This window comes from Homalodisca vitripennis, chromosome 6 (assembly GCF_021130785.1).
Source record: "Homalodisca vitripennis isolate AUS2020 chromosome 6, UT_GWSS_2.1, whole genome shotgun sequence".
Classification (NCBI taxonomy): Eukaryota; Metazoa; Arthropoda; class Insecta; order Hemiptera; family Cicadellidae; genus Homalodisca; species Homalodisca vitripennis.
Genome location: NC_060212.1, coordinates 59833868 through 59851578, shown reverse-complemented (window position 1 = coordinate 59851578; position 17711 = coordinate 59833868). Strand labels below are relative to the sequence as shown.

The following is a 17711-nucleotide window of genomic DNA, read 5'->3' as shown; positions in this document are numbered from 1 at the left end:
ATTGAAAGATTCAATGTGACTTTGGATTAATGCTAAAGGTCCTTTATTTTTAGCTGGAGCTTTTCCACGTTTGTCCAGAGGTGGGCTGATCGCTCCCCTTGGACTTTGACTCAATATGGTAGTTAGCATTTTATCATTTTTCTTGTTATATCCAAGAGTTGTTAAAAAAAATACCTTACAAAACTTCAATATCTACACCATTGTCATCTTTCAAAGGTATACTTTATAGTGCAATTTCTCTTTTCATTGTTAGTTGTTCGTCTTTTGACATCAACTTTGGAAATAACTACCAAAAAATAAATGATCGCTTTTCTTTATGATCAAGGTTCCCAGAATAAATTATTTATTTCCTCCCTACGTTTTTGTGAAAATGTAGAGCAACTTCTATTACACGAGATATTACATGGAGTTAAAACAAGGGTGTTTAAGTTTTAGGTTTTTCCGTTTTATCTCAGCTCTTTCTATGACAGGTACTGGATTTTTTTTCTTCGTTTTATTGGCACAGGTATATCTGGGGAATTTTCATTATTTTAGAGCGGATTTCAAATGTTTCCTCCTCAACATTTTTTATTTGGTTCTGAACTAACAGAACTAGTGCTTTCAATGGCAGGTGTACTTGTAGTATTTGAAATATCATTAAACAATCGTTTTTTACCGGTTTACTTTACTCACAAGTCTTGTAGATTTTTGGTTTTTAACAGGGTCTTTGGTTGTTAATATGCTGCTTTCATCTGTATAAGCTTCAATCTGAGAAAGATTTACGCACCCAATTCCTCATTATTTGAACTTGGACTTTGGTCCCAGATCCTATAAAAATACAAAATCACAATAATTTTTAACAACAAGCAATTTATTGCTGAACGTTGAGAATTACGATTATTTTTGATGTAGCATATAATTTTTACAAAGTTTGATATGAAAACAAGGTAGACTAGTAAAACTTTATGTTTTATGTAATATTAAAATTTGTATGCAACATAATTATCTACAAATCCTCCTGAACAAGACTATTAATACATGAAAGTTTATGGTACACATGCAATTTTTATATTTTTAAGTGAATGTGCAAAACACCCAAAAGGGAGGATAATGTAATTGTGTACTTACAGAGTAATAACTCACCTGCTGTTTTGCATTAAAGGTGGTTTCCACCAGATCGGTGTATTCAATTTCTTGAAATTCACATTCATCGAAGCAAAACATTTGTATCATTTGCCCATGTATTCAATCTGGATGTCTTGAAAATCATTTGGTGTCCATGTACATTGGTTGATGTTGACTGAAGAGGCCTCATTGAGTAGCAGTTCATCAACATTTTCATTGGCAGTATATACATTTGGCTCAAAATCCTAGTAGAAACAAAATTTTAGAAATTAATTTTACACAAAATTGTGTAGTAAAATGAAAATGAAGCCTATCTCATTTTCTAAAATATTTATAGCACAATGTCATAACGGTGTTGTTGTTTAAGCTATTTAGAAGCATAAAATTAATTTATGTAGAAAAAAATAATTCTTAAAGAATATAGCCTGAAAATTCAGGCTGCTCCTAATGTTAGTTAATACTGAAACCAGGTTTAGCACGATAAGAAATGTTGTTGTCACATGTGCATTATCTGTAACACTGAGTAATTGACATAAAACATGATTAGTATAATTTTACGGTAGCCTAACCTAAAAGGTTCAAAAAATATTTCTTCTGAGGTAATTGTTAGCAAACTAATATTAAGTCCAACTCTGGTTTTATTATACTCAGCTATCTTAGTCTGGAAATAAGAATTTCTTGATAGGCCTAATAATAATATTTTATAGATCTTAAAGCTGGCAAAATAACCATACATAGAAGGTGAAAAAGTTATCAGTTATACCATTTTAAAGTTGAAATTTTACCTGCTGTCTTACATTAAAGCTGCTGCTTTGGACTTTATCACTTGGATTTCCTCTGGCAACAATATTTCCTTCATTTAGATTCAATGTGCCTATTTCCGTCTGGCATGGTGTTGATACAATATCTTCCACGGCTTCATTGTTGATGTCACCAACAAAGAAGTAAGCATCATTCAAGATATTCCAGTCCATCAAGGATTGATTTCCCAACTGAACGTTCCTAAAACAAACAGGGAATAAATAACAACACTAAAAATGTATTTTTGATGTGCAATTATCGTACTGTATTTTAACATATACATTATTAAGAGTCGTGTTAGACTTAAACACAAACAAAAAATGTTAATTTATGTAGATTGAAAATTGTTAATTCAGTTTGAACAAAGTTTTCAATGTTATTTTAATAATGAGAGATTAGTGTACTTACATTTGGTTCAATTGGCAAATGTGTAGGGCTAGTAGATTTGGGTTCAAGCTTTGTTGTATCATCTGTCAAGCTTTCAGGAAACTGTTTATCTGTTATTTCACAACTTGTATTATGCACAATAAACTCAGTTCTTTGTGAAAAACCTTTTCCACATGTTTCACATTTAAACAACATGGATAGTTATTTTTATATCACCTGAAAGAGGTGGAAAACATTCTAACCTTACTTTTCACTATAAAAACAACAGCCAATCTGCTCAGCTGACTATTTCAAAAAGCAGTAGTAAGTGTAAGTGATCAGTACCAGATGCTAAAGCAAAATGGCAGTATCTACTCTGTACTAAGCAAAGAGAGCAGTATCTGCATGGCACTTTACTGCTCTTTTGCTTAGTATTGAGCAGTTACTGCCTTTTTACTTAGTTTTCCTGCTAAAAACTGTGTAGTTACTGCTAGTTGAAACATTAAATATCTCAAAAACCGCTTGAGATAGAATTTTTTTTTGATTGGCACCATTAAATTCCTCGACCCCAAAAACATGGAAATCAATATATAACTCAAAATTGAAAATTTTGCAGTTACTGCCTTTTTCCTTAGTTGGGCAGTATAGTGACAATACAATCCTTCGCACAATCATATGTTTAACTAATATAAGTCGTCTACCATTTTACATTTATATACGTTTATAGTCTTAAAAGCGTAGAGAAATAAGCTAAAAAGAAACAATACTTATTTTGGAACTGTATATAGCCTATACTCACAGATGAGCACAGAGGTTAATCAGATACTAAAACATATCAGAAAAAATGTACTTTTAACTGTACAAGTTTAGCAAATATTAGGTTAAGTACGACACGTAGTGCATTGATCATTTGGGGGGGGGGGTGGGGGGGGGGGGGGGTGGGGGGGGGGGGGGGTGGGGGGGGGGGGGGGTGGGGGGGGGGGGGGGTGGGGGGGGGGGGGGGTGGGGGGGACTTATGACATCCATTTTAGTTAATTCGATTTTTTAATAAGGTAATATCTTTATGATGTTTCAACCCACTGTTTTATGTAATTAAATTCATGAATAAAAACAATTTAAATCCATTCCCATATGCATGTACCTTTTCTGGAGACAAAAAAATTAAAATATTCTCTTTGAAGTTCTACAAAGAATTTAGGTATAAAACCAATACCTAAATTGAGGTAATTGAATTGAGGTATCTTGTGGTACCTCAAGCCCAAAAGAAAATTGGCTAAGATAGAGATATGAACATTTGTTACCTTCAAAGAAGTTACCTTAAACTATATAGGACCCGCCCTGTGCCTTTATATGATCTAGCCATCTTGTAATAACCACTCATAATTAGGATGTCATAATTCTATTAGCTGATTAATGCATTAAAGATAGTTTTGTTGAAGTTCAATCAATATACTCAATTTTTAATTTTAAAATGTAAATTTTAATGTTGTATCGTAATTCATTATTAAACGTAATTTAGATTTACGTGCCAGTTAAGATATTATAATAGGAATGATTTTATTTTATTTTCCTTATTTTTGTTTATAGGTTAAGTGGAAGAGAGGACTTTTTAGTCCTAACTCCGCCTCTATAAGTAAAGATAGTAGTATTCATTTCATTTTATATCATATCTTAACTCCTAACTTATTTGTGACCACTGTTCAAATTTTGGAACTATACCTACTCTCTCAGGCAGTTAGTCACCATTTTAGTAAGAAATTGGTCTTGTATGGTTATTATGAAAACGTGGTGATAACTCTGTGCTGACGCAGAATCTTAGTCATACTGTACAGTGCATTATCGCAAGCTATAAACTGGACTACAATTGAATCAGTTTTTTTAGAGGTCATTTGATTCTTTCAAATGACTCCTACTTTGAGATTAGTCGCGTTCACTGTACGTGCTAATCGGCACGGTCCATCAATATTCGTCATGCAATAAAACCATATGCGGCGCCAACATGTAGTCTTACTCAGACTTTTAATAGGTATTTAGTCCTGACCTACTTCAACTTCTTACAGCATATCCAATCGGTCTTTAAACATCTTGGAGATATGTAAACTCTTAAGAGTTATCACGCAAAGTCATATCATAACTTTACATTTTGCTGAATCATTTTTTACGCTGCCAAATTATTATTTTAAGGCTGTCAAAGTACACCTACAAGTTTTTCTTTATTGTGAATACTAATTCCACTGACAACGCTGGAGAAATACTAAAGTTAAAACAATACTAAAGCATGTTGGGTGAACAAATTTTGTCAACCTGTTATTTCTATTCAGTTTGTAAACAGGCAATAAAAGACATTTTTGGGAATATTTATTGGTAATTAGTGTATATTTTTTGTTGCATACAAACTCTTACAAAGACAACCTCAACGGACAGCACTCTAACTCAAATATTTTCAAATAACAGCTTCCCCTTTGTGATATATTATTGGAAAGCGATAAAAAAACATTCATAAATTTACTTTTCAGCACAAATCATTGATCTTTCCATTATTCTTTATTTCCTTCCAGCACGAGTAATGGTGTTTTCAATAACCGTAATCGTGTTTAATCATTTTGATAAAAGTTACATTAATCTGTGAATAATAGCCATTCTTGCAACAAATCCTAAAATTAACAAATACATGACTCTAATATTATAGGTCTTTTATCAATTTTCATAGAAATATTTTAATGAAAAGCATTGTTCACTCCCAGCTTACATTATTTCAATCTTTGAGAGAGGTTTATTTTGTATGTCTGTCTTATATGAGTTTAGTAACAATTCTATAGAATAAATTTTGCTTCTTTTCCATATTTTTGATTGATAACCTACTACTCCCTTTAATTCTTTCTCGCCCTCTCTTCGTTTTCTTTTACTGTACTATACTATAATGCCTCTGTTTTCATGCAATCTTTCGCAAATTTCCACGGAAAAAAATAAGTGGTAATAAACTTTAGCATGTTTCAATAAAAATAATATTAATAATACAACACCTGCTAGGTTTCTCTTTAATTGTTTTATTTAACTCATAGTTTTAAATGCTGCACTTCATTGAATTCACCATTAAAGTTTGTGAGCTGTATACGAAAAAAATTAACCCTTAAAGTGCTGAAGAAAATGAATCCTTATATTGCCAAAGGCACATGCAGATTGTGGGAAACGCCTTTATAATGTCTAGTGCACAAAAATCTTGGCACTAAAGGGATACATTAAAAGATGAAAAGAATTGAAGTAAATTTTATGAAATAGTAAGGAAGCTAAAGGTACCATTTCATTAAAGACTGTAAAATCTTCCAGCTCTGACAAAAATTGCATACACCAAGCGTTCCTCTTTCAAGACGCCCGCGGACTGCAGCGTAGGCTACGTAACTACAACGTCCTATTTACAAAAGAACCAATCGAGTCCAATGAGCGGGAGACGTGTGGGACAGATGGAGGTGGGGGGCGGTGAGCAGAGTATCAGAGTAACTGGTTCAATAGGATAAAGACATCGGTCAGTGCTGTTAATAGAGCTAGAGTGGGAGTGACAGTTGACCATTGGTGGCTCTATCACAAGCTAATGCTCTATCATAATAACACTACCAATGTTATATATGCTTTGTCCTTGTTAGAATAGAGAAATAGCAACGTAAACAAAAAAATTTGTTAAAATAATTCTTTTGCCAGTGCCTTGCAGTCTGGTATTGATCACAATTTGTTGCTAACTCGCCCTTTACTATGTTTTGTCTGCTTACAATAATTGTTATGAATTACTATGGAAATTAAATTTCTTAACCCTTTGACAGCCACGGGCCGATATAGTGGCTCTCGAATTTTTTTTTATTTTCCGAAACGGCCGTGAGCCGATATATCCGCATAGAAAAATCAGTTCGAAAATGGCATCGGCGCCGAGAAATCGGCACCCTTCATTTGATTAAATTATTCCCTTACCTCTTTATTTTTTTAGTTTGTGATATAATATCAAACAAAACGTAAAAATATATCCTTTCAAATTATTATAAAATGTTTTTCACTTTTTTTTTGTTCAGTAGAAAGATGGCTAATTGCTAAGAACATTCCAGCTAATTTAGGAGGAGGTGATGGCCAAAATGCCCCTTAGTCGGTTTGGAATGGATAAGATTCCTGAAAAGAAAGAAAAGAATTGCTGTGTCTGCAGTACAAAAAAATCAAAGAAGGAAAACAAGACTGCATTGTTTAAAATGTACCAAAGGAGTACATGCAGAGTGTTTTCTATAAACACAATAATGTGCATAAAGAAGCACAAAAGACCGTGTAAAATAGTGTATATAGATTTGTTAACTATAATTATTATTACTATACATTTTTAAATGTTCATGTATAAAGTGTTTGAGGACAATTGTGTTAACAAGAGAAAACTATAAGGTGACCATTGTACAGTAATACACATGGCCTATGGACAAACAAGGAGTTACAAGGTAAACACTTGTTATACCAAACTTCATGTTGATTCGCATTGGTGTGCTGTGTTGTTGTAGTTTTCTAGAAAAATATTTCCCAAAAACTTTATTTCTTAAGATAATTTTCATACGATTTTTTTTATATTTGTTTTGAAAATATGTATACTTTCTTATAATAATAATGGTTTCCTTGAAATAATTTTTTTTATCCTAGTTGTTACCAATCAAACATAAAAAATTTTAAAAAAAATCCTAATACTTTGAAACAAAAAAAAAATAATAAAAAAGTTTAATTGTTACAAAAATATATTTTGATGCTTTTATATATACTACTAAATAAAACAAAACAAACATCACTAAGATACTAACTATTTATCAGATGAATTACACCCGTGTTTGTTTGTAGGAAGTGTGTCAAAAAAGTGCCATTTTGAGGCTGGCCTTTTTGGCAAGTAATCTGGATATAATGGCTGGGGTGTTTAGAAGTACAAATGAATTTATGGCTTGGCCTTCAAAGGGTTAAATGTTAAATGTTCTATTTTTTGAACGATTTATGCTCCGAAAAATCTTATCAGGGTAAATTAACGTGCTCATCAAGCCTAACCAACAAACATCCCAGTATCTTTATTTTAAAATTTTAGATTTCCTTCACCTTCTTCCACTTCCAACCGTCACCTCTGTATGGTGGGCCGTTTTTGAACATTCAACTAAGAAAGATTTAAATGATTAAATTAAACATGTAATGTTCTCATATAAACCGAGACATACAATTTTGTCAACCACTTCCAGTCAACCCCATGTTTTAACCATTGATAGACACCGGTTGAGCTGCAAAAAACTAATAATTGAGGATTAATGCATGCATTACGAACTTCCAAACTATATTCCACATTCCATAGTTCTGAAAATTTCAATTTCACCCCAATATCATAATGCCACCTCCCCCACACATGAATTCAAGCAAATGGTAGGTTACCACTGAAGATCATACAAAACTCAGATATAACCTTTTTAATAGCATATTTTCAGATTTTAACTATGGGTGAATTCATACTCAAGTGGTCATGAAATGTAAAGGCAGCATGCGTGAAATATAATAATTAAATCAAATTATCAATCGCAATCGATAACATTTTCTTTGAAAATATGCCTAACTAAAAGATATTTTTGGTGGATAATAAAACAGGGGATTTCCAAAAATAAATTTGGGGAAAAAAAAATAGTATTATGAAAGTACTCCTATTTCACGTTGACTTGTTTTTATCATTTGTATACGCTACATTATACTTGGAATGTTTACTTTATGAAATCTACATTAAGATTACCAAAAATAACTTTATGTAACCATGCAGTCTAATAAGCAGGCCAGGAATTAAATTACATAATTATCACAGTGTTTCAAAACAAAAATAGGGCTATCGCCAGCAAAAAGTGTAAATTGTTGCATCAAAGTGTTGGCCAAGGGTCAAATTGATTGCTTGGTGGTCACCAGATACTGGGTTCAAAACAGATTGCCTATGTGTTTGAAGTAAGGCTGGATGTTATTTGGTTACCAAGTATAGATCAACTCAAATATTAACATAATAAATTGTTAGTTATTAGAGGCAGTGGCATAACTACAGGGGAGGGGGAGGATATAGTCCCCCCATCCCCTAAATGCCCTAAAAATAAATAAAATATGTGTATTACACAAATGAAACATCTGAAACGCAACATTTAAATGGTTAATCTTGAGATAGGCCTATTTGATTGGTACAAATTTAAATTCATTCTAATAACTCCATACTACCCAGCGTGGTATACCCTTCAATCAGATTCTTGTCCCCAAAGCCAACGCCACTGGTTCGATGCCTAGTTCCTGAATATTCAAGCTAAATAAAGAAAAAGTTTAACATTTTTAAATAACTGTGATGTATTCTTTGAATATATATAACTTTGATATATATATTACAAATAATGGCCACCACTTTACAATATAGTCTGAGGGAATATGTGGTTTACATTTAAGTGTTGCATTTACTATGAAGAATCTCATATTTTTTAAAGTGATTCTTTCTATCCCAGAGGCATTTAAATGAGTGATATTGAACATTTTTAAGGCAAAATGGTTCAAACCCATTTCAAAATTTTAATTCACCTTCTCCGGAATTCAAACAACTGGAGGACTTGCCAGATTTCAAAATTTTAAAACTTTCTTAAAGGTTGAAGAGCTCTGTCCTTACTCCTAGCCTATGGTGAATGTAAAATTTATGGAGGAGTCACCATTACAATAATCTGAAATGCTTTTCTTTACTTTTTTCACAGAATAATAATTGTTCTTGTTTGGGACAGAGTGTTATCGAATTTTTAGCCAGAGATCGGTTTATCTGGTATCACTGGATTTGTCTTATAAGGAGAGTCTTTAACTTTGATTAACTCGTGAGGAACTGCTATAGAACTCTACATTTTGGTGAAGAGTATTTTGAAAGTCACCTTAACAAAACGTTATTGATTTATTTTTCAAGTATTTTAAAGTTTTCCTCTAAGACATGGAATCAAATTATCTTAACTTTTGTTCTACAAGAGTGTATTGAACCCCAAACAACTAAACACATTTATTTTAGATATATAATTATGGGAGATGTCTAATTGTAATGTATCTAAACACTTTGTTCATGTTGTATCATTTAGTAATATTTAAATGATGGAGTACAACATTTGTGATGTTCTATGAATCACCCACAACAATATTGAAAATATTGATATGCACATTAGTTACATACTAAAATAAACCACGTCAAAGATAGAGAACAATTGCTTTAAAAGATTTAATGTTTTACTCGAGGGTTTAAAATCAAGATGGCCATAAGTACGGACTGGAGAAGAAATTTATCCACCACCTGACACCTAAAAAAGAATATCCACTTCCTATAAATTTCACAGGCACAACAGACATTTCCTTGTGTTGGTTTCTGAATCTTGTCAAATCAACAACAAAATCTATTTAGTCTGAAACATTCTAGTGGCTTCTAATGTGTTAGTTTGAACCCAATATTACTAGCTTGTTGAAATGTTTGCTCATGTTGATGAAAATTGTATCTTCAGCATGTGAAAACAAATAACTGTATTTTTCTTAAACAGAAATCAAACAATGCCAGTCACTTCAGGAGAATTTGCTTACAAATTGATTTCTCTGATATATCACAGAACTTTTCATTTTTAACTATTCACTTCTGTTTTATGTCTTTTTGTTTATATATTATTACTTAATTGTTCTTTCTCAAATTGTAAATACTTGTTGATTTGTAATAATTTATTTTATGCCAGCTTTTGTACTGATGTTTACCATTAAAAATATATCAATAATTAAATAAAAAATGTAAACTGATACAAATTGACAAAATTAACCAAAGAGAGATACTTCAAACAGACTCTTGCTTTTTCTATGTTAATTGTAATAAATATTCATCCTAATAGGATAACCAAGTTAATGAAAAAGAATGAAAGATTAACTAAGACCTATCTATGTAACACAAGAAACACTGCAAATATTTCTGAATTTTTAAATGTTGCATGAATACAAATAAACCAGGAAACAAAACAGATGGGAAACTAATGATTATCACACATGGTTCCTGTCACATATTGGAAAATGAAAGGAACAGAGCAAACTGCTAAAACACTCTTAGATAAGAAATATTTCAATCCTGAAAATTGCAGGAAACTGCCATCAATGTGATCTTTAGGTAAATAGAATCAATGTTTCCATGAAATTATGCCATATGTGTTTTCATTACTGAGAGGAAATTGTAAGATTAAACGTCCAAGTGAAAAAGTCAACATCAAATATTATTTGTTTTGCAAGAGCAATTTAATATAACATACAACAAGGTTAAACCAGCTGTGTATATATAGTAAAATGTATTTTGTCATCCAAACTATTTTTTACAATATAAAAATAATATATACCCACTGTATTTTGATATGGCCAATTTTTATTATATATTTTGTACAAATACAGTCTAACCATAATAGCTTGATTCTATTTATCTTAAAATATTTGTAACTAAATTTTTAAAATCCTTTTGAACTGTTCAAGATAGTCATACTTTACTTTCTAATGCTCTATTGTCTGGTACAGTAAAATAACCATCTATAAGTCGAAATTCTATTTAAAAAATCCACTATAAATCGAATGAAGTTCCAACCAATTTACCTCTGAACCTGGAAGATAAGGCACCACAATAAATCGAAATTCAACCACTGCGCTAATATGGAATGGAATCAGCGATCGCTATAAAAACTTTAATAATGTGACTCTTTATCTTGTGCCTTTAATGAACATATTCCCTACATGTTACACTTACTAACTTATAACAACTCCCAAGAGTACACTGGGTACAGAAAAAAATATGTATCATTTACATCCAGAAGACCCTGTGGATATCCAGGAACAGCACCATCACTAATGGTAAATGTTGAGATATGAGTGTTAAAGGGTAGATCTAGAGGTTTAGTTTATTGTGGAGAATGACTTTTCGGGTAGGTAGAGCTCCCTTAATGTTAAAGGCTGTTCCTAGCCTAAACAGGAGCGACAACCTTCTTCTACCACTTTAACCGGAAGGGGCTGGAACAAAGTGAAGTAAGCCTCCCTTCTTCCAAGGTGACATGACTAAGATATGGAGACTTTTATCGCTCCTCATCTAGATCAGGAAGAGATCCTTACGATCCAACCTCATACCAACAAGGTTTATACAACCAACGACCATTTGATCTATAAAGCCCTATCTGTAGAAGTAAGCAAGCCAAAGGTCCTTTTAGGACTAAGTGCAAAGAGGGGGTTTTCTCATTTTCTTGTTCCAGGTGAAATTATTAAAATTTTTTAAATAAACAGGTAGCATTTCTCATAATCTGTTACTCTGATTAATAATTAGAAATTTCAAAATAACTGAACAAGAAAGTTTAATGAAATTACAATAAGAAATTGTGATTTGGATGACAAGTAGTCGTTAGGAGTTGATGTAATTCCAAGGAATTAAAAGAAGTGATGAAATTGAATAATAAATTACCAAAATTCCATGGAAACCATTCTTAATTGCTACAAGCTTTGTTTTAGAAACATAAAAATAGCAATGTATGTTATTAAATTTTGAATAGTAATTAAACATCATAAGACTTGTAAACCTGAAGTGCAGCAACGACTTTTTCACCTCTTCAAGCAGAACTATTTGTAACTAGTTATCTTATTTATTTTATGGAAGTTTCATTACCTATAGACAGTAGTTAACTGTTAACTAGTTTGTGAATTTATTCTTTCATTTTATGAAACATTTGGATGCTAATATAATATATATCCCATGATAATTTGCATCGATATCAATGATTGTATCACTTATACAATATTAATTTGTTTTACCACTTCTAAGATAAACCCCAAATTTTCACCCCAAATTTGTTGTACGTTGTACTCTTTTGATAAAATTATGATTTTCAAAACATTTTCCATAGGAAACATAAGTTGAACAATACTTATTGTTTACTGTTATAATAAAACATACATAGAAAGAAGCTTATTGGACTATTCTAAACATTTCTGTAAACTAAGACATTTAAGTTCTACTGGTTTAAACTTTTTTACGTTTTAAGTTAACTTTCTTCAAATATATTGATAGGAATACTGAAATAATTTTATAATACAGTACTCATCATAATTTTACCAAATGTAAAAGTGTACACAAACCTCATATAGCTATCATATATCATATTTCAATAATTAAATTTATAAATAATAACAATATATTACCTTCAGCAAAATATGGTTAATTTCCTTTAGAAACAGTTTGACAAGGAGCAGGGTTTACAGTCATCAGTATAGAGAGAATTAAGCTACCTACTCAGATATTATAAATAGAATAGATTACAGGAAGAACAGTCTTCTTAATATAGACAATGGTAATAGGTGCATTTGAATATTCAATTTCAGTAATGGATAACTTGATTATTTAAAATTAAATCAATAACTTCTAGGGTTAGCAATAGCCATTAGCGGAAAGTTTCATCTAATTTAGTAGTTAATCTTTTATGAAAAAGTATTTGTTTTACTATGTACTTTTAAATAATAGTCATATTTAAAAAGTCGATAGATTAAATGGTCGATATTTCTTCTCACCGCTCATTTAAACTGTGTAATTCTGCCTTGTAAATTTTATTGGGCTAGTTTCTTTTTCAAACTCTGATAACTAATTAATAAATTATTTATGAATCCAATAATCAATTTGTCATATGATAAAACTGATTATTTTAGCTCACTACCAAACAAAATGTAGATATAGGCCTACGTAAGTATTTGGAGTTACCAGTACAGAAATCTGCCCACTCCCTTATAAAAATATGTTATAAGACTTACCTGTAGTTCCAAAGAGCTGATTGACCAAATCCCAGTAGAACCCTTCTTGCATTGATTTGTCATGTCCATGTTGCTGACACAAACTCGGCCAAAGTTGAGACCTGATTGTGCTGTTTGTAGGCCAACAGTTATCCCTCAAGATTTGCTTCACTTCTCTTTTCTTTCCTGACTGTAGCAAGCCTTGGATTTCATTAAATGTTTTCAATGGAGGTTTCTTACCAACAGGGCTGTCAGGGAGGTTAGGGATGCTGCTTGTGTCAACATGAGGTGGGAAAACCTCATAGATGTCAGACTCTTCTTCCAGCACTGACAGCATTTTAGCTGATTATTTTTTCCTAGTAGTGAACATGTTTTAGTTGCATTCAAATAACAATAATTTTAATTTACGTCTGATCTTGAAGCATGAGTTGCATCTTGGAATAACCACGACTGGTGTCCAAAAATCACTAACCTATAACTTTAAAATTATTTATGTATGTAAAGAAAATCCATTTAGTGAAGATACCCTACAAGCAATATTTTAACACTCTTCATTAAGTCATACATAATCGTAATGTCAACTGAAATACTTGAACTAGGCTAACGTTCACAATTTAAATCTTAACCTTAATTTTGAAAGAGTCAGTCGTTTCACGTAGGTTATTGGTTTTAAAAATCTTACTGAATTCACTGATACTAAAACAAACGTACAGCACAAAACTAAGAATTCCGTGGATATCAACAACAAACTAAATACTACGTTTTAATTTGACAGAACCCAACACTCAAGATGACTGAACGTCGTACGACTGAACGTCTGGCTGGCCGGTCGGTCGAAAAGAGCAGTGGTGCCAACAGTGTTTTACCTCTACTACTAACGAAAATCCCTACATTTTCCTCCATTTTGCTACGATGTAGTGCGTGTGAGAGTAAAAGAAATCATAATTTTACAATCGTTGAGACTAAAAATAGTACCAGACAGAATACAATTATTAAGTGAATAAATAGTCAAAGTGCCCTATTAGAAGTTCGACCAATCTAGGTATTTACTAACAGTATACAGTATAAACGGCGCTGAAACATCTAGTTCTAGCTCTTCTTCAGCCCAGCAGTGCTTGACCTCTTTGATCCCAACTGGGATTTGGCAGCATGTCGAACAGCTAGCACCCGCTTAGGCTGGCTTCAGCTGATATCTATTACTGTAAGCTGGGAGATAAGTATTCCTAGTGCTTTAGCAGTGGAGGTTTTGTTATTGCGTAGCAGAGTACTGGAGGAAGCCAGGAAAATTACCTGTATTTGATAGAGGTTAACCACAGTTAAGTTCTTGAAGACGTTTCTAAACTATACCATCAGTTCAAATCCGCCAGTATTCTAATCACTTCTTCTGAAAATTAAAGACTCGTTAGAGGCTCTTACGTGCAGTGGTATCCATATGCACGATTCCATAACAGAGATGGATTTTAAATTGTAAATTGTCTTGACTGCCTCAGATGTACTAATAGTCTTCACACCTTTGATAGAAAAAAACCATTGCTCATCCTGCTACAAAAGCTATCCAAATGGCAAAATCAAATCAAGATAATAAACTGTCAGTCACGACACCCAAGCTTAACCAATATTAGGTCATGATTGAAAGGGTCACAAACATAGAACTCATACCAAAATACCAAACCTTTTGTAATACCTTTAGGTATTACTTGTGAAAAATACCAAAGGCACACTCACACTCCTCAAGTTTAAATGTCAAAAGTTCAACGAGCTCCTCTAATAGAAGTAGACTTTTTCCTAACATAATTTCTAACATAGCGATTTTCTAGAAATACATTATTCTTCTAAAGAATTTTGTATATATAATTCATGTTTGTTTGCTTCTCAATCCAATTTCGGAAGGTAGGTACCAAATTAATTAGTCTGTACCTCTTGAATAACTTTTGATTATTTATTTTAAGTGGAAGTCAACCTTCACTTAGATCAAATTGACAATGTGCATCAAAATGGTAATAGCTTGTCTTGAAAGTGTTTTAATATTGTGGAAGAGAACTTAAGACCGGGCAGGGTCTTGTTGTTTTATGGATCAAATAATCCCGAACAGTTCAATTTTTGAGTTTAAGAGTAAAAGAAGGTGTGGGAAACTGGACTTTGTTGAAAATCCTTGATTTATTAGGGAAGCTCCTTCTCAAAGTGTCTTTGTTTGTTGTAGCAAGTTACCTCAGTCAGTTTTGAAACTTTTAGTTCCAAGTGTAAAAGTAGGTCAAGTTGTACCTAATTTTTAAGGTTGACTGATTATTTTGAAAAAGTAGTGATTAATTTCGCTTTTTGTATCCAGGGTAGTCCAAAATTTCAAAGTTGAACGGTTTCACAGTTTTTTTTTTTATTACCTCGTTAAAAATGGTAGCAAAACCAAATTTCTATACAAGCTTACAAAAGAGGTAGTCTTTCTATATCATATGTTACAATATAAACGTTCAGTTTAGCTCCAATTCATCTTCCTCTTAATACAGCGTTTGGAATGTCCCATTATGACAGACTTGGCTCCTTGAATCTGGATTCCTGTTACAAAGAAATCCAAAAACGTCGACGAAGACGAAGCTCAAAATGAAAAATGTATATCGTTTCGACATCAGAGACACCTGGATATTATAATATAAAACATATAGTGTAACCCAGGTGAATCGTCATTCTCATTGTCTGTCTAAAGTTTGTTTTTGAGGAGGGAAGATTTGAAAGGATAACAGGATTCCGGACATTTGCCATCGTTGTGGTACAAAAACGTATAACACGACGTTACTAGGAGGGGAGAAAATTAATATCTTCTTCGTCAGGTGGGGGAGTTATTAATAGATACAAAAATAAAAGAAGAAAAGAAAAGGGTTCAAACATACCCGAACGCTGCTTAGAGACTAATCCAGTCGTTGTCACTGAACAGAAAGCAAGTTCCGAGCACAAGTCACGAGTAAAAGAATCACAATCACACGTCATACCAGCACAGGTGAAAGTAATAACGATGCCAAATGTCCGAAAATCCTGTTATCCTTTTATTTTCATTGTCAAATCAGGTGCACAATTGGGTGCACTATAATGTTTCTGACACGATCTTTGAGCACGGTGGAGCAACCGATTTCTAAACATAACGTAGCTGTGGCGAGAAGAATTGATTCAATATGAATGTGGTGAGAAGAATTGATTCAATATGAATGTTGAGTTCAGGTCTAATTCACCTTCCTCTTTGTTCAGCGTGTCACAGACTTGGCTCGTGGAATGTGGTCATGTCTGAAGAGATCCACTCGAGCTCTATGTTATTTTGAAAAGGGGGTTGGTTTTGTATTGATGTCCCAATCAAGAATACATACACATGCGCAGGTCTGTGAAGCCTACTTTGGTCAAAAGATGAATATTTATGGCCGTTGTAGTTTAGTCTGATCTTAAGTATTTCTGGTGCCGTAGTTGAGTTTGTCTAAAAGGCCTATTAAGTAGGATCTAAGTTGTCCAAAAACAACTAAGATGTAACGGTCTTCAAATCTATAGCAAAAGTTAGATAGTTATTTTGTCTTTGATAACTATATACACTAATGATCAAGCACTGCGTACTTAACCTAATATTTGCTAAATTGTACAGTTAAAAGTACATTTTTACTGATATGTTTTAGTATGTGGTTAACCTCTGTGCTCATCTGTGAGTATAGATACAGTTCAAAATAAGTATTGTTTCTTTTTAGCTTATTTCTCTACGCTTTTAAGACTATAAACGTATATAAATGTAAAATGGTAGACGACTTAAATTAATTAAACATATAATTGTGTGAAGGATTGTATTGTCACTATAATGTTTACAAAGTACAGTTGATTACAAAAACACATATATTATCTACTGGTTAAGCCGAAAATGGAATTTTCAATGCCGGTGGAATAGCCCAGAGAGATTTTCGAAATGGAATGGCCTTTATGTTAACCAAGGACACTAAGAATGTTCTTGTAAAATTTCCGTACAATCGGTCCATTAGCTTTTACATGACTGAGTAAAACACACACACACACACAGACAGACACATTTTTATATAATAGTTTGTATGTATAATTATAAAACTGTTATAAATGTAATTCAATAAATTATTGTGGAATTGAAGTGATAACATTTTATCTAATGAAGTAAAAAGATTTGTTTTCATATAATGTCGTTCAATTCAAAATAGTAGACTCGTATTCAATACAATGATTGGTTTTATTAAAATATTCTATTATAGTGAAATTATTTGCTATGCATTTTTTTCTTACAACAGTAGTAAATTGAATACAACTTTTATCTAATATGCTGTTTTAAAGTTTCCGTTTTCCTTCTACACAATAAATAACAATAATACATATTATACATACACACATACTGTATTATTTCTAAACTTTAGATGTATTGATTAGAGTTAATTTGAATATCTCTTTTTAATTATTTGTTTTCTGTAGACCTACTAAACTACTAGAGAAACGTTAACTGTTTTATGCTTGCTTAAAAAGGAGTTTTATGTTAATAAAATAACAAAATACAATAATGAGTTGTAAATATAACTCAATTTAGTATAAAGTTTGCCAAAATAATAATATCCTTCGGATCAGTTATTTAATTTGGAGAAAAATTG

General features: G+C 32.2%; 1 protein-coding gene across 6 annotated transcripts in view; it reads right to left on the bottom strand.

Moving 5' to 3' along the window:
- The window catches only part of LOC124364352 (GTPase-activating protein skywalker), a 372369-nt gene extending 358466 nt beyond the window's left edge, over positions 1-13903 (bottom strand). For all 6 annotated transcript variants that reach the window (XM_046819744.1, XM_046819743.1, XM_046819745.1 and 3 more), the window contains exon 1: positions 13105-13903. In XM_046819744.1, the coding sequence (XP_046675700.1) occupies positions 13105-13420 (316 nt within the window). In that variant the 5' untranslated portion in view covers positions 13421-13903. The remainder of the gene's footprint in view (positions 1-13104) is intronic.
- Between the last annotated feature and the right edge of the window lie 3808 nt (positions 13904-17711).